Genomic DNA, 21,245 nt, shown 5'->3' on the forward strand with positions numbered 1-21,245 from the left:
CACAGAACTGAATAATGTAGGTGAGGATATGTGCATTATGTCTCCTGGGAAAGGTTAGGGGAGTTTCTGGACTCTGTTACTTTCTTTTCTGTGTCTTTCTTTCTTGATATAACCATGTTTTACCCACATAAAAACAAGCAGGAAGTAAACTACCTTGAATCCATGTTGGTAGCTAGTGCAGGGAAATTCAAATCTAAGGACACTTACACAGAATAGCTGTCCTGATCTGGGGGTAGTAGATGCCCTCCCCCAACAAACACCACTCAGGGTACAAAGGAGGCACTTAAGTATTGCCTTCTCTAGCGTTCCAGAAAACGCAAGCTTCTGCAGGTAGCAACAAAACAGGATTTGCTTATTAAGAGCAGGCAGAGGACCCAATGAAAGTGCTAAAATTTGTAGGAACATAAGGATAATTGGAAAGTTCATGGGACGAATGCTCAAATGCAAGTTGTTTTATGGAATAATATACTTGCAGAGCTGAAAGGGAAAGGAGTACCACCTCTAGCACAAGATTTCACTTTCCTTGCAACGAGCTGGGATTATGTATGTGCGTGTTGGTGCACAACAAGATCAGATCCCACCATTTCCCTCACTAGACATTTGAAAGGGGATCTCCTGCCCCGGCCACAGAGTCTCAGATTCTCCCACCCGCACTGGGCTCCCACCATAGCACGTAGCAATTCCTCAAGAGCCCCATCTGCCACACGAGTAACAACTGCCTGGCAACTTGCAGTTCCAGGGGATAGCGGGAGGCTTCCAAGTAGGATGATCCTCACCGCTTGAGGAACCCCAGCAAAGAGACTGTTACTCAGATGCTGGAGAAGCAATGGTCTGGGTCAGGCTATGGCAGAAGGGTGGCAAAAGGAAAAGGAAAGGTTTCTCCTTCCAGAGGCAAAGCTGGAAACGGCCCGAGAGACCACATACTGCTCCTAAGGGGTTTGTGCTGCAGACGTGAGAGGCACAGGCTCATGAAGACTCCCTTGGTTGTCAAGGCAGCTAATTTCAGTGCAGCTCACCAGTTTCTGTGCCGTGGGAGACTTGTGACTGACACACATGCACATCAACACGCCAGTCTTCCCCCTGGGCCTGTAAACACCATATGGAAGCATATGACACCATAAGTGTTTCATTTAATATTGCCCCTGCAAGGGGCTTCACTGTAACAGTAACAAGAAGGCATCTTTGCCAAGAGCTGCCCAGGGCCTAAAGACTCTAGGCAGTAATAGTGCCTCTGGGAAGGAACAGCCAGAGGATGAAGGAGCAAGTCCAAGCAGCTCTGGAGTAGCCAAAGTCCAAAGATTCGGAGCTGCTTCAGGCAAGACTTGGCTCGTGCTGGAGGCAGAAGGCTCTGGCCAGGCCCAGTAACAGTGCTGGAGGCAGAGGGCTCAGGACCGACTCCGGTCTTCATGGTTGCCTACAATCATTTTGCTGTAGAGTTTCTGTTGCTCCTCCTTGAATGTGTCTTTCACCTTCTCCCTCTTCAGTCCTCCATCCCTGGGGAGAGAGTTGTACCATCAGAGCGGCTGCAGGTGTGCACTGTCTGAAACTTCAGTTGGGGCTGCTCAGAGCAGGTCAGCTCCCGCAACAGTTGGACGGCTACACTTGCACCTTACATTGCCAGGGTACACACACTGCAGACCAACCCTCCCCAAGGGGAGTTACTTTCACGCCTCGCTCTGCCAGGGGCTGCACCCATGGCCCCGCACTGTGCTCAACACGGCAGCTCTGTCAGAAGCGTGAGCTGCTCTGACACCACTACAGTAGACTGCCTCCAGAGTCCCTCTGCCTCCCAGGCTCTGAAGATCTCGGTGCCTCAAAAAAGGAAGTTCCTAAGCTCAACCCGCTTTGCTGAGCGGCATAAAGTCAGAACCAGGGCATCCCAGTGCAAGCTGGAATCACAGAACAAAGCCCTGGTGCCCAACACACACAGCAGAAGCAAAGACTTTGGTCCCTGCTACCGAAGAGCAGTTTTGGAGGTCATAGGCAAAGAATTATCTCCATTTCTCCATAGGCTACTCTGCCCAATGCGAGACACAAACTTAGCTCTACAGCCCATGAGCACCTACCAGGACCCAGGACCAAGGAACCCTGGCACCAGGAAGAGAAAAGCTTGCCTGGACTCACCAGAGCAGATCCACGAGGCCCCCCTGCCTGGCAATGGCTGACTTCACACGATTGGCAAACTGGACAGCGTCCTCTTCGGGCTGTGGCAAAATAACACTGTTCAGCAGGAGCAAAGGGCCAAACAGGTAGCAGATTAGATAGGCCACGTTCACCTTACTTACCTGCCTGGTCATTGGGGGCAAGTACCAGACACTGCAGACGATGGCCCAGCTGGTCATCATCCTAAGGAGGTAGGTTACCATGCCATACTTGCTGCTGTTCCAAAAGGCATCTCCAAACTGTGGGTCATACTAGAGAGGCAGAAGAGCTCATGAAAGTCAGGCGGTGGTTGCACCCTCCCTGAGGCTCCAAATTCCACCCCAAGCCCAGCTATAGGCCAGCCCTCTCAGAGCACTACAGGTAGTGACCTCAGCTTCCCCAGGCCCTCAGACCAGGCTGTTGACCCAGCAGTGCCAACACTGGGCTGCCAAGACTAAGCTCGCACACAGAGGGCTATTTGTGCTGTAAGAATGTTTGCCTTCTCATACCTTGATGGCTACAGGGTAAACTGTGGCTCCAATTTCAAAGCTCCCCTTTTTGAACATCATCACAGATGTGTTGTTGATGCAGGTTCCTGTAAGAGGCAAGCACAATCTTCTCAGCTTCCTTTTGCAAGTCAGTTCAGAAGTCTAAGCTATATACCTAAGGGCTAGGCCACAGGCACCCAGCAACTGCCCCCTAACGCTCCAAACCCTGTTCTCTGTGTGCATAGGATGTGTCACCAGGACATCATATATCTGACTTCCACATTCTGGGTTCAGTCAGCTCTGAAGATGCAAAGTCCCCTTTGCCTCAGTGAAGGGTCTCAAGGCCCTTGGCTGTGTAAGAAGGGAAGGAACAGAGATGCGGTGCTGTCCCAGTGTGCCCTCTCCACCAGGTGCTTGTCTGGCCTTGCTCCACAACTCACCTTCCGGAAAGATAAGAATAGGCAGTTTGCTCTTGTCCTGGACGTGCTCTGTGAGCCTAAACAGAAGAGTGTCACCCATTAGCACAGGGCACAGAAGCTATCACCAGCAATCCCCACAGCATACAGTCCTTATCCTGCAGTCACTGGGGACTGTCTGGGTGCCAGCAACAGTGACACAGTCTCCCAGCACCCATGAGGCAAGGCAGCGTCCTCGCCCAAGGGAAGTGGGCAGCCTCCCCCTTCCCAGCCTCCAGACCTCCCATTGCAGCTAGCAACTGTCACACCTTTTGGCGACGAGGTGACGATCTTTGACCTCAGAGCGTTCAAACCAGACGTGGGGGCAAGCTTTCACCATGGCTCTCTGTATCACACCCATAAGCCCTCCGTGGATCTGACCCACCTGAACAGGGCGAGAAGACACAAGTTACAAGACCTGGGGACACATGAAGGCCAAGGCAGCTCCTAGCTTCGCAACCAAGTTGAGGTTCATCTTTCTAGCCCTGCCCTGGTAAGGCTGAGAGGAAAAGCCCCAGGCTCTGACTGGAAGGACAGATGTAGCAAGCCCCAAGCGCTTACCACATTGCAGGAGGTGCAGCTGGGGAAGTGCTTTGCTATTCCATGGATAGCAAAGCCCAGAGCTCTACTTGCAAAGCAGTGCCCAGAGACCCCTGGTGCTCTGAGTCCCAGGCCAAGCTTGCTGGAAAGCCATGCACAACAGGGCATCTATGCACAGGGTCTGAGAGTGCCCTACGATGTCATGCAGGGAAAAGTAGTTCTGCATGCTCAAAAGCCTCTTGCTGCCTAGTACTTGTCACATGCAATAGGCTTGCTGCTGCTCCCACCACACATGCGGCCAGGCCCGGCAGGCAGAGCTGGGGCTGGGGTGCAGACCTTACCATCGCATAGTAGCCATCACTGGCCAGGATGATCACATCAATGGGAGATGTGTGATTGGCCACGCAGATGCCTCCATTTCGGGGTCTGTTTTCTCTGAATGCAAAACAAAGGTAGAGATGAGGACAGAGGAACGAAGCGTGAGGCCTGCAAGAGGCACGGCATGGAACAGCTAGTGGGAAGGGATGCCCTGCAGCAGACAGTGCCTCCTTACCTGTCATGGTAGGTGATGATGGCTGTGAGGGCACGGACACAGATCCGGTAACACATCAGGTGGACGTGCTTGCTCAGGAACTCCTTACACCTGCAGCCCAGGACAGAAACCATCACCTCCCAGTTCTACAGTCTCCCCTGTAATGATGCCACTCAGCCCAGCTGCCCCAGCCATGAGATCCAACCGAAACTTCACATCTCTCCCATAGAAACGCATCTCGTCCTGAGTTTTGCCATCAGCTTACGACCACTGATTCTTAACTCATGAGAACCAAATGTGGCCTTTGCTCTTTTCTGTTTTATTCCTTTCAGAGCCCAGGGCTGAGCGCTCTTCCACAGGCTTAGTGCTCACATCTAGGCTCTTTGTTTACAATTACAGGGTGTCTGTTCCTGAGAGGCTACAGATGCCAGGACCACCTGCCTTGTCTGCAGCAGGCAGAACAGATAGGCCTTGCAGGAAAACTTCAGGATTATCAAGTCTCAAACTGCACAGGGGCCTCCCATCCCCTCTTCCCTTAAAGCCAAACTCACCTTCCATTTGGCAAATATCCCACCACTGTAGTACCAGTCACCAACAAGCTGATGCCAGTAAACGCCAGGGCTATCCTGCAGAAAGAGGGAAGCTACACGCTAGCAAAACCAGGCCACAGGCCCTACTCATCAAGTAGCCTGTCTCTCCTGATCAAGTTGAACAGGGTCTGTGGGGCTTGGAGACCAGTTGCACTTGCTGCAGTGGGAACAGGCCATCAGCACCATCTCAGCAGGCCGATTCCCATAGCAGCACTCACCTGAGGGGCAGAAGAAAGCAGTAGCGGATGAGCACACCCAGTCCCCAGAGTACAGTGAGGCGCAGGCTGATATACTGGAAGTTGTAGTTGGTCCTGCTGAGCAGATTCCAGGACTCCAGCTCTTCAGCTGAGAACCTCTTGGTCACTTCATCATCCATGATGGTCTCGATGCCTTTGCGGCAGAAATAGAAGACATCCGAAAGCTCAAACTCAGGGGTGTCCAGGGCTTTGCCACTGCCACTCCGGCGGATCTCCTTGATCTCCTCTTCCAGTGACGTTGGCTCCTTTGCAATGATACCTGCAACACACCGCAGGCAGCTCTGAGCAAAGTGTGACGTGCCTGCTCAAAGACAGCTGAGAGCCAGGGCCCTTACTTGCCTGCCCTCCACAGGACCCCCCTCCTTTCTCCAGTCCAGATGGGCATAAACCAGTCCTCCCAACTATCTAGAAATGAAGCACTCCCTGGGTGCTTCCTTCCCTTTCCTCAGGAAATGGACCTCTCCATAGCTTCCCCCAATCCACCTACATGGAAAAGGCTTCCCAGCATACCTCAGCTGCTCAGAGACACCACATTTACCCCATCTCCCAAAAAGAATTTTGAACTTCATATGTACCCATGCAGGGCAGGATCTCACCATTGACATAGGGCTTGTATAATGGATGGTTCTTCTCCTTGGCACCACGCTCTATTCTCAGTGTCGCCCACTGCAAGAGACACACATGACAAGCAAGATTCACAAGGCCTGTAGGTAGCTCTGTGTCATACACTACCTTTGTTTTACAGTTGACTTCCAGGGAACCCATGGTTAAGGGGAGAAGATGGGGCTAAAGCAGGAGGCTACCATACAGAACTGAGAGAGTGAGTGAACACAACTGAACTGAGGCAGAAGCAGAGACTGGCCTGGGAGGAACATTTTTACAGCAGAGATCTGCCTGCAGTGGGACAAGAAGAGTGACAGGGAGGTGACTAGCACAGGCACAGGATGGCCACGACATGCACAAGTTTGTGTGCCATTCTGCACAGCAGAGACCCAGCAGGAAGCAGGGAGTGCCAGAGGGAAGAAGAGTGCTCAGTGGTGAGATGGCACAACAAGATTTTCTGCAGACTCCATGTCCTGTAGGCTCTGCTGCACCTGGCATGCGGTTGCCACTGCATAGCTTCTGGGTGGACCGTGCATCCTGCTGGGGTGGTCTACATCACAACGCAAGAAGCTGATCATGGGACCAGTGCTATTTTTCAACCCTCATTTCTTCCAAGCTCAAAGCAGAGACTGTGTTTTCAGGCTGCTGCTAAAAACATCAGGCTGATGACAGGATGGGATCCCTCCCTCCCCGATTCAGCCAACAGCTGCTGCTGCTTCTCAGCTCACCAGTCCAAAACAGCAGCAGCAAGCACCCTCAGACAGCGCTCTGGCAGCCGGCTGCCAAATCCCACGCCCAGACTACCTGTTATCCACAGAAATCTCTCTCAGCTAATTCTCAAGGGCAACAGCAAAAACTGCAGGCTGGATTTCTTGCCAGTCTTCCTGCCTGCCCTCCAAGTAACCCTCTCCACCTCACCTCTTCTGCACTATACAGGTCTGGGACAACAAGCTTCTAAAGGTGCAACATGCTTATTGCTCCAGGCTACCTGCTCCATCAGGGATCTGTGAAGAAGCAGAAGCTGCTGGGAACTCCTGGCATCCCGGTCTCAGCCCATGCCAGCATCAGATCAGGAGGCAGCGATGTGGGAACGCTAATTGCATATAGAGTGTCCGGCTCATCTAGCAGCCTCCTCTGCCAGCAGAAGGAACTGCAGGATTGCAGAAGATTGTCTAGACACTGCCATCCCAGGAGAAGTCAGAAGAGGAGCTCTGACCCAGCAGGAGCTGGGCAGCCCACAGAGAAGGCATTCCTTGCAAGCCCAGCCCGTCTCTATCCTGACTGCAGTAGCAGAAAACCCAGACTCCCACCTGGGAAGCACCAGGCAGGTGTCCCTCACCACCAACGGAGATGTGCAGCCGCCATCCCAGGGCCCGCAGCTCTGGCTGTGTCCCACAAGCTGCCAGACTCGAGTGCTGCTCCTCTGGGCGAGGTTCACAACACTGGCCTCTAGAGCTGGGAAAATCTTTTGGGTAAGTACCGCTCCCCAAAAATACAATTCTGCATGATCAAACCTAGTGAGTGAATTTTCCACCAAATCTGTGAGCCGTTGTGCCAGAGTGCTCCTCTCCCCCACCACAAACATTCTTTGATAAAAGATGAAATAGACTTCAAAGTCTTTTCAGAAAAAGTTTCAAGATTAAACACCAAAATAGGTGTTGAGATTAAATGTTCCTGAACTGAAGAAAGAAAAAATGAAAACAAGGTGAAAAGTTCCATTTCAGATAAACCAAATTTATTTTTTTCTCCCAGTTCAGTCACTAAATTTGAAGTCAGGTCTTCAGACATCTGTGTTAATGACGCACCTCACAAAGCCCAGGGTCTTCCCATTCACACCTCAGGCTTTGGGGAGGACTCGGAGTTTAAAGAGCTGAACGTTGCAAGCTCCAGGGCTGCCTTCCCAAGCCAGCCAGTACAGAGATACTCCTGAGGAAGACCAGCCTTGTTCAGACAGCAGTAGCTGTACCATAAATCCTTTAGCAGCTTGAACTGCACATTTTAGAGCCTAAAACCTCCTTATCAAGCAGTGGACGCCCCTTTTCCTTTTGCTTATCTGCCAGGGTAAGGTGGCGTAGGCTGTATCTACTAGGAGTTTGGCAAAAATTCTGGTCTCACCAGGGGCTTGCTTCAAGGAGAGGCGTTGGCTGTGAGACAGCCCATAAAATTAGTCTGCCAAAGGCAGGCAAGGGAACAGCATGACCCCAAGCTGGAAAATTCCACTTGGCCTCTCTGTGCCAAGAGGGTCAGCAAGGGCTGCTGGTCGTCCTCAGAGGCTGCAGGTCCAGACATGGCTGCTGGGCTCAGCAGATAAGCAGGCGGCACTCTGGGACAGAAAGGTGTCGAGAGCTCTGGGTTCTGGCCACAGACTGCTCAGGGCTTGCAGTACAGGAAGTCCTGCCTTACCTCCTGCTTTTGCTTCATCCAAACATGTCCTGGAGAGGAGCAGGCTGCTGATTGCAGCCTTGTCGCTCCCCATCACACCCTACACCCCTTTTGGCTTCTTTCCACATTGAACTGTAACAGCACTCTGCCTTGCCTGGGACATTAACCCATCCAAGCACACGCCTCCTCTCAGCACATCTACAGATCCTACTATACTATTGCATACTTACGGGCCACACTATCCTACTACTTTATTTGAAGACTTACTGGATTAATTACAGGGAAAAAACAGCCTAGGAACAGAGATCTAGTAAACTGCATTCAGCTGAGATGACCCAAACGGGTCACCTGGCAGCCGCACACGTCACCAACAAACCAACCTTCCACCCCAGTCATCTGCAATGCTCTGCTGAGGGGCAAAAGCCTCTCTTCCTGGCATGACCACGCTTGACAAGATCCCTGTAAACACACAGAAAATTCTGAAAACATGACTTACCTGAAAAACCTTTAATAAAGTTTTCATGTAAACCTTGCGGATGCCAAAGGAGACTCCAAAAATTGCTGGCACAATGATGAAAACCAGAAGCAGAGTGAAGAGGACAGTTATGGAAATCCCCAAGAGATTAACAACCAGGCTGTCAAAGGGGAGCAGGAGGAACATGGTGAAGGGCCCAGGCAAGGCTGGTGCCCTGCAGCCAGACAGAAGGGCTGCCCGCAGCGATTAACCAGTCCTCCTGTTATTCAGCAACAGTCTCACACATGCACCAAGTCCGCAGCCTGCTCACAGACCCCATTCCAAAGTTCACATCCTTTTTGGGCTCTGCGAGAGAGGGAACGCAACAGGATCAGGGAGAGCAGTTGGGAAAGCAAGCAAACAGTCTGCCAGGAGCCCAGGTGAATTCAGACAGCGCGGGCTGAGGAGCTCAAAGAAGATGGAACACGCACACAGGTTCCTCCATGGGCGTGGAGTGGGCACTGCAGTGACACAACTGCGTGAACGGATATCCTCCCAAGGCGCCGCTAAGCAAGTCCTGCTGTGGGGCAGCTTGTGAAGAAGCTGGGAGCAGAATCCCCTTCTGGCTGCTGAGAGCATGCAGAGTCTCTTCACAGGGACAAGGTGGAGTCCATCCCTGAGCCTGCATTGGAGGAGATCGAGGGAGTTGGCACTTGCCGGAGCCTACCGTATGTGGAGCTATTATTGTTCCTTCCGTGAGGACACAGGCACTAGCACAGATCTTTGCATGACGCCTGGAACAAGTTTAATTCCGGAGGCCCCTGGCATCCATCCACGCTGAAGGGTCGTTACAGACACGAATGAAGCCTGTGTCCCTGGAAAGCTCTTCAAACAGCGAGTTGGCTTCTTGGCAGACGAGGCGCTCACATGCCACCAGCACTAGTGGAGGAAAGAGAAACCGAAGTCAGGGAAGTCAGGCAGCTCGGAGAGACGTCAACTCAGAGGGTGGCAGGAGGCCAGGGACAGTGGGCTCTGAAACCTGGAAGGCTGAGGTCACATCACTCAGAGCAGCTCCTGAGACACAGCAGACTTGGACTGGCACTCCAGCTACTGCCTGGCACTGTCACAGACTTGGGAATCACCCCCTGCTGCCACTTGTCCTGTATTTTCATACCATCCACACCTCAGATTGAGCAGACTCATCCAGAACCACGCCTAAGCACAGGACACTGCAATCAGGTCCCAAGTACCAGAAAGGAGCCAATCGAGTGACAGAAAACCCTTCCTCATGACGAAGATCTTATCACCTCTCTCATTTCAGAGGCATCTGAGAGCACTGAGCTAGCCAGGTACCCAGATTCCTGGGAAGGCATCACTTCCTCTACTACTATACAGACATCTCGCCTCCCTGTCGCACAGAGCAGCTTTACAAACAGTTCAGGACAGGAAGTCAGCCCAAGGGGTGAATTACTGCTGATGATTAGCCAAAGTGGAACTTGTTGGGGCACGGGGACCAGTCAAAGGTCAAACACCCGGCATTACAGCCCTTCCGGGGGAGGATGCCCTCCGCAGCACAGGTATGCGCAAGGCCAGCTGAGGCTAGTAAAAAGAGACTAGTCTGCTCGGGGGAGACTTCCCTCGGGATACCGCCTTCAGCTGGCTACGGAGTGGGATTTAACAGGTACCCAACAAGCACACAGGAGCAGAGAAAAGGGTCTGGGAAGATCCTGTTGGTCCCCTGTACAGCGTGTTCCAGCTGCTGGCTTAGCACTGCTACACCTGTAACGCCGAGAACATTTTTAGCGCTTCAAAGGAAGACGCATGCCTGCCTAAACCACGTCCTGGGAGAGGCAGCTCTACAGCCACGTGTGTAACTGCCCATTATGCCAGAGCCGTCACCCGCCAGAACCAGGTCTCGTGCCGGCAAACTGGTCTGACCGGCCACCTGAGCTGGCAGCCCCTGCCCTAAGAGGGGCTCAGTTATTGCATTCCTTCACCGTGTCACCCGGCTGTGGCCCGTCAGGGCAGGCCACGCGCCGGGCAGCACACGCGTGGCCGGCACCCACGTGCGATGACCGCCGGGCAAGCGTCGGCAGCCCTGCCTGCTGGCTACAACCTCCGGGGCTCACGCCAGGACGATGCTGCCGACGCCCCAGGGCCGAAGAAACCGAAGCCGCGGCCCCGGCGGGCACAGCGATCGCATCCCCCGCCGGCTGCCTCTTGGGCCGCGGGCGAAGCCTTCCCCGCCCCAAACCGCAGCTTCGCCCCGCAGCGCACCCGGGGCGGGGACGGCTGCGGAGAGGCCGGGGGCGGCAGCGGCGGCGAGCGTCGTTCCCAGCTTTGTGCGGCGGGACACGGCCCACGACCGCAGCGAATCGCGGCAAGGCCCGGGGCTCGGCCCGGCGACCTTCGGTCCTCGGCGGGGGCTCGCCAAGGCAGCGGCGGGGGTGGGGGGTGGGGGGGATCCTCCCGCCGGAGGGCCGGCTCCGCTCCTCCGCCCCGGGCCGAGCAGCGGGGGACCGGTCCGGATCACACCCGGCACGGGGCGGCGCTGCGGCGCGGCCCGCACCACGGCGGGGAGGCCGCGCTCCCCGGTTAACGGTCCGCGGCCGGGGCCGGGCCCTGCCCAGCCGCCCCGACCCCCCGCCGGGCGCACCGGGAGAGGGAAGCGGACAAGGGCCCGAGGACCAGGCGGGGAAACGGGACACGCCGGACCGGGCCGAGCCGAGCCCCGAACCGGGCCGGTCACGCACTCACCTGCCGCCACTGCCGCCGGGCCCCGGCTCCGCCCCCGCCACGTGCCGTGCGCGCCTCCGCCCCGCGCTGCGTGCGCTGACGCCAGCGCGCCGCCCGCGGGGCCGCGCCCGCAGGAGCGCACCGCCGGCAGAGGGCGCCCGGCCCCACCCCCTCCCCCGCCCCGCCCACCCCCACCCCCGCCCCGGCAGCGGCGGCAGAGCCAGGACTCGCGAAGCGCCGTCACTTTATTAACTCCCCGTTACAGCAACAACGACCGGAGGCGGCCCCGCCCGGTGGCCTGCGCGCTCGGTCACCCCCGCGGCGAGCCCTCCTCGGGACCGCCCCCAGGGCAGCAGGCCCCGCTGGCGGCTGCTGCCGCAGCCCGGGAGCGGCAGCTCTGCCGAGACCCCACCGAAGGCACTTGGGCGGCACCGGGACCCCCGCGGCTCACGGGGCTGGCTCCCACCCGAAGCGGCCGACGGACATGGCCGTGGGCCGCAGCCGTCCCTTCATCACTCCCCTACTCTCCCAATAGCGTTGCCTCGAGAACCTACGGGCAGGAGTTACGCCAAGCAGAGGCTTCCAGCCTGTATGGCAGGAGCCAGCAGTGAAGAAGCTTCCGTGGAGAGCGGCAGCTGCTTGTACAGCAGCAGGCCAGACACACGGAGGAGCTAATGAAACCCTGAGCAGCATCTTCTGCGGCTGACCCCTCCCCAAAGACCCTTGTACCATAGTCGGGACATGGGACCTACACCTCTCCGCACACTGCCTTCCTACCAATAAGGAGCCTGGGTCTCTGAGCGCCGCCAGGTCTGCAGGTGAGAAAGGACCAGGGCGGCAGCCCGAGAGGTACCAAGATGCTCCCAGGCCCCAGTGGCACCCTTCACAGCATGGGAGGGAGGGCGGATCATGCCCACGTGGCAAATCTTGTAGTTTCTCCCATGGTTGTTGTCCCAGTGGGTCTTCTGTCCGCACTGGAAGGAGATGCAGAACTCTGTGGGCCTGCGGGAGACGGATGGCTTGGGCAGGGCAAGCTCAAAAGAGAAGATGTCTGTGTCGGCCGAGCCGTACGTGCTATGCATGTACTGGCAGGAGATGTCCCGGAAGCTCTTCCAGCCATCGAAGCTGATGCGGACCATCACTTTCTTCTCATACTCAATGTTTCTGACCTTCACTGTTCCTGACAGGGCACGGTCCTGGATCAGGCAGTTCTCCAGGCAGACAAGGTTGCTGTGTAGGCGGCTGCGGAAAGTCACGTAGTCCGCAGAGGGCTGTGGGAAGTCCAGCACATACCTGCACGCTTCTGGGCGTGAGTCCCACAGCCTAGGTCGGAAGCAGGCAAGGTCAGACAGGGCATGCTGCAAGTCACAGAGGTCCTCCTCAATCTTTGAGAAGAAGCGGACGGCCGTCAGCGAAAGCCCCTTTGTGTCGGCAAACACGACTCTCTTCTTCTTCTGGCCCTTGGAGCTCTTGGTGTTATCTCGCCGCTCAGGCTCGGGTTCTGCGCTCGGCTTCTGATTGAGACAGGATCGGAGGGGTTTGCGGCCCCGGTTGCCCCGCAGCTCCTCATAGGAGTTCAGCAGCTTTCGGATGGGGGGCGAGTGGCTCAGGCAGAGCCGCATGGCCAGGTCCACAGGCATGGCCGGGGGGGCGATGGCCCTCGTGCTATACACCTGGAAGAGCCTAGAAGCAAAGAGGGGGTCAGGCGGCGTTGCCCCCGGCTGCCGGACCTCCAGCCACGGCGAGTGCCCCCCCCTCCCACGCCCCCTCCCTCCCTCCGCCCGCCCCCGCCCCGCTCTCACTCGCCGCAGCTCATCGCGTCCCGCCCGCTCCGGTCCCGCTGCCGGCGGCTCCGCTCGGTCAATGGAGCCGTGGGAGCGCCGGCGGCCGGGACACCCCGCGGCCGCGGCGACAGCCAATCAGCGCCGGAGACACGCCCCCGAGCGGCCAATAGGGGCTCGGGGCTGCCCCGCCCCGCCGGGCTGAGAACGCGCCCCCGGGTCTCCCCCGGCCCCGCCGAGCGCGACCACCCGCCGGCCCGGTTGCGACCACCGGGGCCGGGCTCTGCCCCCCACGCTATGCCGCAAAGGAGCCCTCTCGGGCGAGGCCGATTAACGAGCCCAGAGCCCGAGCCGGCCCCGCGACCCGGGTACCGGCGACCATCCTTCTCTCTGCTGGGCGACGCTCCTGGCTGTGGCCTTCTCCTCGGGAGCTCAGCTCCCTGCTACGGAGCTCAGCTGTGAAGTGGGCTGACGGGAGGAGCAGCACAGAAAAAGCTCCGAATGCCAGAAAAAGGCGAGTGCTTTTTACAAGACCGGCGTTTACTGAACCGTCAATGCCCGGCAGGAGCTACAGGAAGAAGAGGAGCATGTTCCTCTCACATTGTCTTTAGTGGTGGGAGGCTTGAACTCTTTTTATACGTCCCTTTTCAGGTCCAAACCCAGCTACTTCCAAGGTGCCTAAGCACAAAGAAAATCCCAGACTCCAGGCTCATCCTCTACCAAAAGTGAATCTAACTCGTAAGTTTCTGACCCCAGTTCCTTGCCCTAAGAGATTCACTCGCACCTGAGCGGGCAAGAGACACTGTGGTGTCCCTGACACCTATATTCAACATCACCTTCTGTTCAGCTCACATGTGACTCCTTGACAGAAAAGACCGTCACCTAAATCAGATCACCCCTGCCCTGTACTACCTCCTAATCTCTTCAGAGCTGTCTAGCCATTTATGTTAAGCAGCCCTGATTGCTCCTGCTGACAGTACAGATTTTCATCAGCTCATGACACAACGTACCTATCAAGTATTTATACACAGCTTTCCCTCGCCCCTGTGTCTGAACATCTCCAGCACAATGCAAGACACAGGATGGCTCAGAGAAGTGAGCTTGAACCCAGTGCTTGGCTGGCAAAAACCTGCAGTTCAGCCCCGGCCTCAGTCAGCAAAAACAGCAGAAAAAGAAGCAAGAGAGTCAAAGCAACACCGTCCCCTAGAAGGATGTGTGGCACTCGTGTCTCTGCTGGCCAGACACTCCTGCCTGGGGAGGAGCAGGACAGAGAACTTTGTGGGTGACCAGGGGCCAGACGCACTTGCCTGGCTGGGCCTACAGGAGCTGGAGGTGTCTGCTGGTGGCCAGTGCGGCTGGGTACCCGCAGCATCGGAGCAGATCCGTCTGCTGGATCTAGACCAGATGTCCCACTGTCAGCATGCAGTCGGCACGCTGTGGCCGAAGTCCTGGCTGGGGACCACACTCAGGCCCGAGCTGGAAGCAGCGCTCCCCGTTTCTGAGGCCAGCCTCCGAGACAGGCAGCACCACATCCTTCTGCAGAGGTCAGCTGGAGGATCAGCTACCCTGCAAGGTTTAACTGTGGCTGCAGCTGCCCAAGTTACAAACCCAAGCGACATCTCCTGAGGTCATGACAGCAAACTGCCCCCCCCCCCCCCCCCCCAGCCCCGTTTTGAACTAAGGGCTCTTGCTCAAGGTCTCGCAAGTTGTCTGCTTTTGAACCTTTGAATACTTGAAACTTTTCCCCACAGAACTTCCAGTTGTTTCCCCACCATGTAGGAAAGTTTGTATAGGTAGTTGTTGCTACTAAGGAATCATCATCCTCACTGGATTACATGTAATTTATTTGAGATCACTTTCCTGTAGATACCCAGGAGAAAAGAAATAGAACCACCTTTGGATTACTTTTCCTAGACAGGACTTTCAGAGGAACAACTCCCTTGATACCAGCTCTAACACAGATATTTCTCAATTCTGGGAAAGCTACTGTCACCTAGAAGCACAGCAGCCTGCAGCCAGGGTTAACCAGGGCAGTGGAAGAGAAAGCCTGCAGAAAAATCCCTCAACGGGTTTTCCACATTTCACACATGACTGGGGTCTAATGGAAGACAGTCCCCCTGTGCACTGTTGTGATGGGTGGCATACTAGACGTATGCTTACAAGGACAGATGCTCTCCAGCACATACAATGCCAGCGATGAGTCCATTTTCAGCAGTTACTTTCAGAGAACCATTCTTTCATCACATCCTCTCGTGCTGACAGTGCGTTTCGCCCCCACTTCAGTGACTTGGGCAACTGACACAGACATGAAAGTCTTCCTAGCAATGAAACCACTTGCCCCACCTTTCTCCTGCACTCAGGAGAGCAGATCCGGCTCAGGCTGGGAAATCACAGCTCACCATCAGTGCCCTCCTTGCGACCTCTTTCACCATCCACCTACTTTGCATTTAGAGCTAATCACTCAGTAAACCCAAGCTATCTCCACCTTGGAGGGAGCAGAGAACAGGGGATGTATTTGAACCCAAGCTTTACAGCAGACCCCATGGAAGCTGGATAAACTGTTCCCACTCTGCACATTCTCTTCCAGAGGCACAGATTAAGGTGGATGGACTGCTGGGTCTTCTCCATCTATAAGTACAAGCCAAAGGCATCACTTCCTTGACAAAGTTGCAGACACTTTCCCTTCTCCTAACAGAGACAGAACAGAGGCACAGTGTTAGCAGTAAGGCTGCACCCAGTCCCAAAAGTGTCCCGGTATTTAGTCATGGAAGGACACAAAAAGCAGCGAGCAGCATTTTCAGGTATGCCAAAACTGAATCTCACTATGAGCCTGACTGATTTCAGCCTACTAGCCCTCTTCAAAAATCCTGCACAGCCTGTGATGAACGTTGCCTTTTGCCGGCTGTCAGACTCCAGAGAGGAGCTGTACTGAAGGCAGTCTGCAAACAATCAGATCCAGTTAAGATTCAGCCGTTGGAAGAGGACAGGTGCCCCTTATGCCCACATTGCTGCAGCCACGTGAGATGCAGCAGTAAGGCAAGTAATAGCTGTCTGGACAATTCTTCAGTCAAACTTAATAGGGCCAAGGAGAAAGTCTTCCAGACGTGCCACCTAGACATTCTCCAAGCAGCCCTTCTATAGCACGTTTCTGCAGCAGCGGATTAACGATGACTTTGGCTGGGAGCTTCAGTCACCTCTGTGAAGCAGCCTGGGCTGTAGATAAAGGCAGGGCACAATCCACAGCCCTTCCTGGGGGGCTGTGCAGAGGTATGTGCTACTGATTCCAAAGGATTAAACTCAGCCTCCTCTTAACATCTATACTTAAAAGAATCTTCTTTATCTAAACGGATTCATTACGAACACTATAAACCACACATGCAAAGCCACTCACACTACAAGATGCACTGTGTGACCCTCTGCCTGGCAGAGGAAGGGGAGTGTCAGGGGAGCACCGGGCTGCTCCTCACACAGACCGCCGTGCAGGGAAGACCCTGCCCTGAAGGAACACGAGCCACTGTCTGCCCACGAGCCACTGTCTGCCCACGCACCCGACAGGCACTGAGCTGAGGTAGCACGGGACACCCTGGCTTCTCCACCAACTAGAAGAGGCATGCACAGGTCACCAGGGCCAGAGGAGCTTTTCCTTTGCGTGACCAGCACAAAGGAAACTATTTGAACGCAGCCTTGAGCTTGAGGATTAGCTGTAATAGTGGTGCAATGTCCCTGAAGTCAGCCAGTCCAAAGAAGCAGGTTGGAAAAGGCTGGAAAAGCAGCAAGGCCTCTCACCCCCCTCACTGGACTTGATCTACATGCAGAATTCCAAGAGATGAAATAGCAGCACTTAAACCCTCTGTGCAGGACCTGCTCTGGTGTTGGCTTTACGCAAAGTCTGCGCATGTAGCGGAACTGCAGGTTGAAACACAAATTTTACATGGGCAGTATAAAGACCCCATGGCTGTGGCACAAACACCCTGAGCATGAACCAGTTGCTCTGGTTAAGAGGAGGTTTGTGACAAACCTGCAATGCTGTCTGACATTTCCAAAGCTTTGATCGTGATTGCAGCATTCACAATCTGATCAGAGAAAACACAGCTGCCCATGGCTCCTGGAAGCACTCACTCCTTGGCCCAGGGCAAGAAATGCCATTATCAGCACAAGGTCCAGGCAGCAATTCCAAATCCAGGCCTACTCTGCAGGCAAACCTCAGACACCTGTAATGGCAAGGGTGGGTATTTTACAAGGATAGGGCTATTATTGCCAAAATGCCAGGAAGAAGCAGCATAGCTCCTCTCTGGCCATATTAGAAAGAGCTGTACTGACACAACTGTATCCACACCGGGACACAGGCTGCATAGGCAGAACAAAGCTTGTGCAGCCTGCCTTCCCCAAAGGCAGGGCCTTTCCAAGGAAGGGCAGACTTGCTGTTTGGTCTGCATAACAATGCTTCAAGTGAGAAACTCCAGGCTAGCAGAAACCCTGAATTCCTAAGCTCATGGCCGTCTCCCAGCTGATAGTCAGAAAGACAAAGGGAACAAACTTCGTAAACTCTTCACCCTCCCTTCCCACTGCAGGTAAGAAGCTGGTGCTAAGCACCACACACAGGACCCTATGGCTCTCCCCTGCTCGCTCATGACGTTTCCTTTGCTCTGAACTGCAGTTTCCATCCTTAATGTGTTCCAAACCCCTCCTGTTCTTTCTGTAAGAACTAAGATTTGCTCTGCCATCAAATATCTTTATGTGTGGTGGTTTTTTAATCAATGGACCATATGCCAAATATGGTGCAGAAGTATCCCCCTGCTTCACCTCAGAGCAACAGGTCACTTGCGTAACATCCAGGGTTGCACAGACCCTGTGATGAGATCAAAGCTGACAGGGGAAGGTGGAGTTCACATAGCTGGTTGCCACACCATTTGGTCAGTCAGTTTCCACCCAACAGCCTAATTTAAAGAATAGTGCCAAACTGGAACAGGAATGAACACACAGCTGCAGGTTTAAAAGAGAGCACCCTACTATTTGCAAAGACTGTATTCGCCTTAGATAGAGAATAAATGCGCTCTGTGACACAGACTGCCCTCGCTCAGGAGCACCAGAGAAAGGAGTCTGGCCATATTCCAGGCATGTCATAACCAATTAGGAGTTTGATGAGCTGTGGGGGCAACGAGCCCCTCGGCATCAGCAGAGGGAAAGACGTCCTGCTGGTTTATTTGCGTGCTTTCAAGGGTACCCCTTCCGACGCTGCTGCCCTGCCCAGGCACGCCACAGCCGAAAGGGACATGGCCCGGCCCCCCCCACGGCCCGCACACCCCCCCTCCCACGGCCCACTCCGCCCCGGCGCCACCTGCCGGCCACGGGAGGGCCGAGGGCGGGTGGGTCCGCAGCAGCTGGAGCAGCAGCCGCTGCCCCCCGGCATCACGGCCGTCCCGGCCCGGCACTTACCGCTCGCCCCTCAGATGAGCTGCACCGCTCCTGAGGCCACCAGCGGGGCAATGGTCTTGTACCGGATCAGATGCTGCGAGTCCTCCTCCAGGTCGATGGTGTACTCTCTGCCAGAGATGGATGTCAAGTTAAACGGCCTCCCCTGCTTTGCTGTAACCCGCGACGCTTTTGTGGAACGAGCTTATTTTTGTGCACCACACGGGGAAGCGCCCGCCTACCTCTGCTCATCCGTCTCTGGCTCGACCAGGATGTTCTCCTGCCGCTCCAACACCCTCAGGAACACAAAGGAGTCCAGGTTGGGCTTCGGAACTGCAAACAACAGATTCGGAGCACAAGCTTAGCTCTTGCTTATGTTCCTCTGCAGGACACCAAGCTAACAGAGGGGTGGGAGGGACAGCAAACTCATGGCCAGTAAAGTGAACGCTAGACACTTATGATCAGATGTAGCGTGTGCTGCCTCAATGTAAGACAAGACTCGATGGCAGGGGCGAGCACGATCCTCTGACAGCAGCACCAAGAGACAGCAGCATCAAGGCACACACCACACAGCAGAGCAGCGTTATGACACTGTTATCACGTCATCTTTGCTTCTACTGAGCACCAGCTGGAGGACTAGCCCATAACATTTCATGCTCCTCAGAGCTTTCCCCACATCCCTCCTGCTGCAATTTTCAGATTGCCGTGGAGTCTGGATGTACTCACCTGATTTTAGGAGAGACACTTTCTGCAGGTTGGGCGGCATGTGTTTTAGGGCCACGTTTCTCAGATAAGTCTCTGTGTTTGCCATGTACCTGAAACAAACCATTGGAGCATTTACTGGTTTAATCAAATACAAATTTGTGGGGAGAGTACTGACTCAAAACACCAGCAAGTGACACCTCCTGGTTCCACAGGCATGGCCAGAGACAAGCCCAATGGCTTGCCCTGGTAACTGCCTCAGAGTTATTTTATTTCAGCTCTTTTCTTGTCCATAAGGAAACCTCCTGGTAAAACCCGAGTTCTATAACCTATAAAAAGGGAGGGAGATGCATCCAAAACATACTTACTCTTTAGCAAAAGCAAACTCCTCTGGTGACAGAATGGAAGGGTCCCCTTCGGCTCGAGACTTCTCCTTCTCCAGGACATGGGGGAAAAACTTCTCTATCTGATATTGGAACACAATGCTAAAGACTGAAACAGACTTTTCCCAGTATTTCAGTGCCTGCTACCCCCACTCCCCAGAGGCTACCCCTGCAAGCAGCAGTCTACTGCTGTATGGATGTATGCAGCAGCCGCAGGCCTGCCCAAATACCTGCTCCTGAATTAACAGCAATATGGCCAGCTGGGGTCTCCAAGCTGCACAACCATATGTGTACATGGCAGGACCCAGGCAGAACATGCAAGCATTCAATTGTGCCATCCCGGGCTTAGATGAGGTAAGAAAACACTCATAGCAATACTGTGATCCTCCTTCAAAACAACACAAAAGTGTGTCCAAGGAATGAATTCCTTGGGTTGGACTTCAGAGGACACAGAGCACGGGCTTTAACTAAGTGCCTTGCTGAAGCAGGAGGCCTTCTATGGGTAAAAATCACCCCTGAAGCCACCCTTTTTCACCCCCTGGGTAGCAGAAGCAAGTATTACCTTTACAAGCCTACACCGCAAGTAGCTGCTGAGCACGTAACGGATCCTTTCAATCTCCATGCGATGAATGCTGACCTTCAAGTCTCCTCTCTTTGCCCGTTTCAGGTTTGCCTCCTGCAAGGAAAGGCAATGAGAAATTAAATGATTGAAATGTCAAACAGAGAGGAAGACAGGTTTTGTACATAGGGCCCAGAAAAACAGACTGCGGCTGCTTTTGGCGACACCAAGCACGCTATTTCCTTGTATGTCCCAGTCCCCCCTCCAAGACAAGCTCAAAAAATGTACTCAGAACAGCCTTATCTCAGGGACAGAGGAGCAGATAATCCTGGCAATCCCAGAGAGACCCATGCATGTATCTGCCAGGCCAGGCAACCAGGGCCTGCCTTTACCACCACCTTAGCCCAGCAGAACCTACCATATGGTCCAGCTGCTCCACAACACACTCGATGATCTCAGGTTTGCTCTCCAGCAGCTCTGGAGCAAACTTCTCATTCAGCCAGGCCTGAAAGAAGACACCACTGTAAGCAGAAGCGAGGAATGCACCTCCTATACTCCCCAGTCCCCAGAGAGGCCAGAAACTCAGCCCTCCCCACCTCCTCCGGCGAGCCTAGGGACCCGGCCCCCAACCACCCCACATCTGTCCCACAGAGCCCAGCGTTCAGTCACCCACCCCCCGCCCCCATACCTCCCCAGGGAGCCCAGGGGCCCGACCCTCAGCCGCTCTCCCCAGCCCACACTACCTGCTCCAGGCTGCGGATGAGCTGCGCCGGGGTGAGCACCAGTTCCTCGCCGCCGCCATCCGAATCCCCCTCCGTCCCCTCACCGCTCGCCGCCGCCATCCCGCCACAGCCTCCCGCCAACAGCTGCGGCCCTCCGCGCATGCGCGACCCGCCCCACCGCGCAGGCGCATCTCCCTGCCCAGGCGAGCCCCACTGCGCAGGCGCCCGGCGCCGCCCAGCTTCTTCCCCGCACTGCGCAGGCGCCCGGCGCGGCACCGGTGAGCTCCACTGCGCAGGCGCCCCACCCACCTCAAGAAAATGGCGGCGGCGCTGAGGTGGAGGGAAGCACCACAGCTGCGTGCGGTCAGGAGCCGCGGAAAGCTGCTAAAAAAACAAAGCTATGTTAGCAGCGGACAAAACGGTTGCGGCTTAGGAACTGATCTTGAAGCGATGCTGGCTCTGTTTGTTCACAACCGAGACCCTGCTACCGTAGGAGTCAAAAAATCT

At 55.1% G+C, this 21,245-nt stretch overlaps 3 protein-coding genes across 5 annotated transcripts; all 3 read right to left on the bottom strand.

The window, feature by feature from the left end:
• Positions 1-1,110: 1,110 nt before the first annotated feature.
• On the bottom strand, positions 1,111-8,718 carry GPAT4 (glycerol-3-phosphate acyltransferase 4). The gene is made up of 12 exons (XM_075043409.1): positions 8,486-8,718; positions 5,601-5,670; positions 4,966-5,263; positions 4,709-4,783; positions 4,179-4,268; positions 3,967-4,060; positions 3,355-3,470; positions 3,071-3,126; positions 2,652-2,737; positions 2,286-2,414; positions 2,125-2,204; positions 1,111-1,494 (listed from the first exon to the last, which is right to left on the bottom strand). Exons 1-12 carry the CDS (start codon positions 8,648-8,650, stop codon positions 1,386-1,388), a joined length of 1,368 nt encoding a protein of 455 aa, XP_074899510.1. The 5' UTR covers positions 8,651-8,718; the 3' UTR covers positions 1,111-1,385.
• Positions 8,719-9,277: 559 nt separating this feature from the next.
• Positions 9,278-20,925, bottom strand: GINS4 (GINS complex subunit 4). Of its 3 annotated transcripts, none has more exons than XM_075043412.1 (8): positions 20,760-20,925; positions 20,435-20,521; positions 20,020-20,133; positions 19,443-19,540; positions 19,099-19,187; positions 18,615-18,705; positions 18,397-18,503; positions 9,278-9,382 (listed from the first exon to the last, which is right to left on the bottom strand). In XM_075043412.1, exons 1-7 carry the CDS (start codon positions 20,898-20,900, stop codon positions 18,407-18,409), a joined length of 717 nt encoding a protein of 238 aa, XP_074899513.1. In that variant the 5' UTR covers positions 20,901-20,925; the 3' UTR covers positions 9,278-9,382; positions 18,397-18,406. The 3 variants fall into 3 exon arrangements, with proteins under 3 accessions (XP_074899513.1, XP_074899514.1, XP_074899515.1); XM_075043413.1 differs by lacking the exon at positions 9,278-9,382 and adding an exon at positions 12,624-12,862 and having other exon boundaries at positions 20,760-20,924; XM_075043414.1 differs by lacking the exon at positions 9,278-9,382 and adding an exon at positions 14,714-15,648.
• On the bottom strand, positions 11,407-13,028 carry LOC142038210 (protein phosphatase 1 regulatory subunit 3C-B-like). The gene is made up of 2 exons (XM_075043411.1): positions 12,982-13,028; positions 11,407-12,862 (listed from the first exon to the last, which is right to left on the bottom strand). The coding sequence occupies exons 1-2, from the start codon at positions 12,993-12,995 to the stop codon at positions 11,953-11,955; spliced, it is 924 nt and encodes a 307-aa protein (XP_074899512.1). The 5' UTR covers positions 12,996-13,028; the 3' UTR covers positions 11,407-11,952.
• Positions 20,926-21,245: the final 320 nt, after the last annotated feature.

The sequence above is a fragment of the Buteo buteo genome, chromosome 12 (genome assembly GCF_964188355.1).
Source record: "Buteo buteo chromosome 12, bButBut1.hap1.1, whole genome shotgun sequence".
Classification (NCBI taxonomy): Eukaryota; Metazoa; Chordata; class Aves; order Accipitriformes; family Accipitridae; genus Buteo; species Buteo buteo.

Coding starts and splice junctions, on each gene's coding strand:
- GPAT4 (XM_075043409.1), bottom strand. CDS start 8,650: ATGTTCCTCCTGCTCCCCTTTGACAGCCTGGTTGTTAATCTCTTGGGG. Junction 5,671..8,485: donor CTTTATTAAAGGTTTTTCAG/GTAAGTCATGTT, acceptor TGTCTCTTGCAG/TGGGCGACACTGAGAATAGA. Junction 2,415..2,651: donor TTTACCCTGTAGCCATCAAG/GTATGAGAAGGC, acceptor CTGCCTCTCTAG/TATGACCCACAGTTTGGAGA.
- GINS4 (XM_075043412.1), bottom strand. CDS start 20,900: ATGCGCGGAGGGCCGCAGCTGTTGGCGGGAGGCTGTGGCGGGATGGCG. Junction 20,522..20,759: donor TCATCCGCAGCCTGGAGCAG/GTAGTGTGGGCT, acceptor GTCTTCTTTCAG/GCCTGGCTGAATGAGAAGTT. Junction 18,706..19,098: donor AGTGTCTCTCCTAAAATCAG/GTGAGTACATCC, acceptor TGTTGTTTGCAG/TTCCGAAGCCCAACCTGGAC.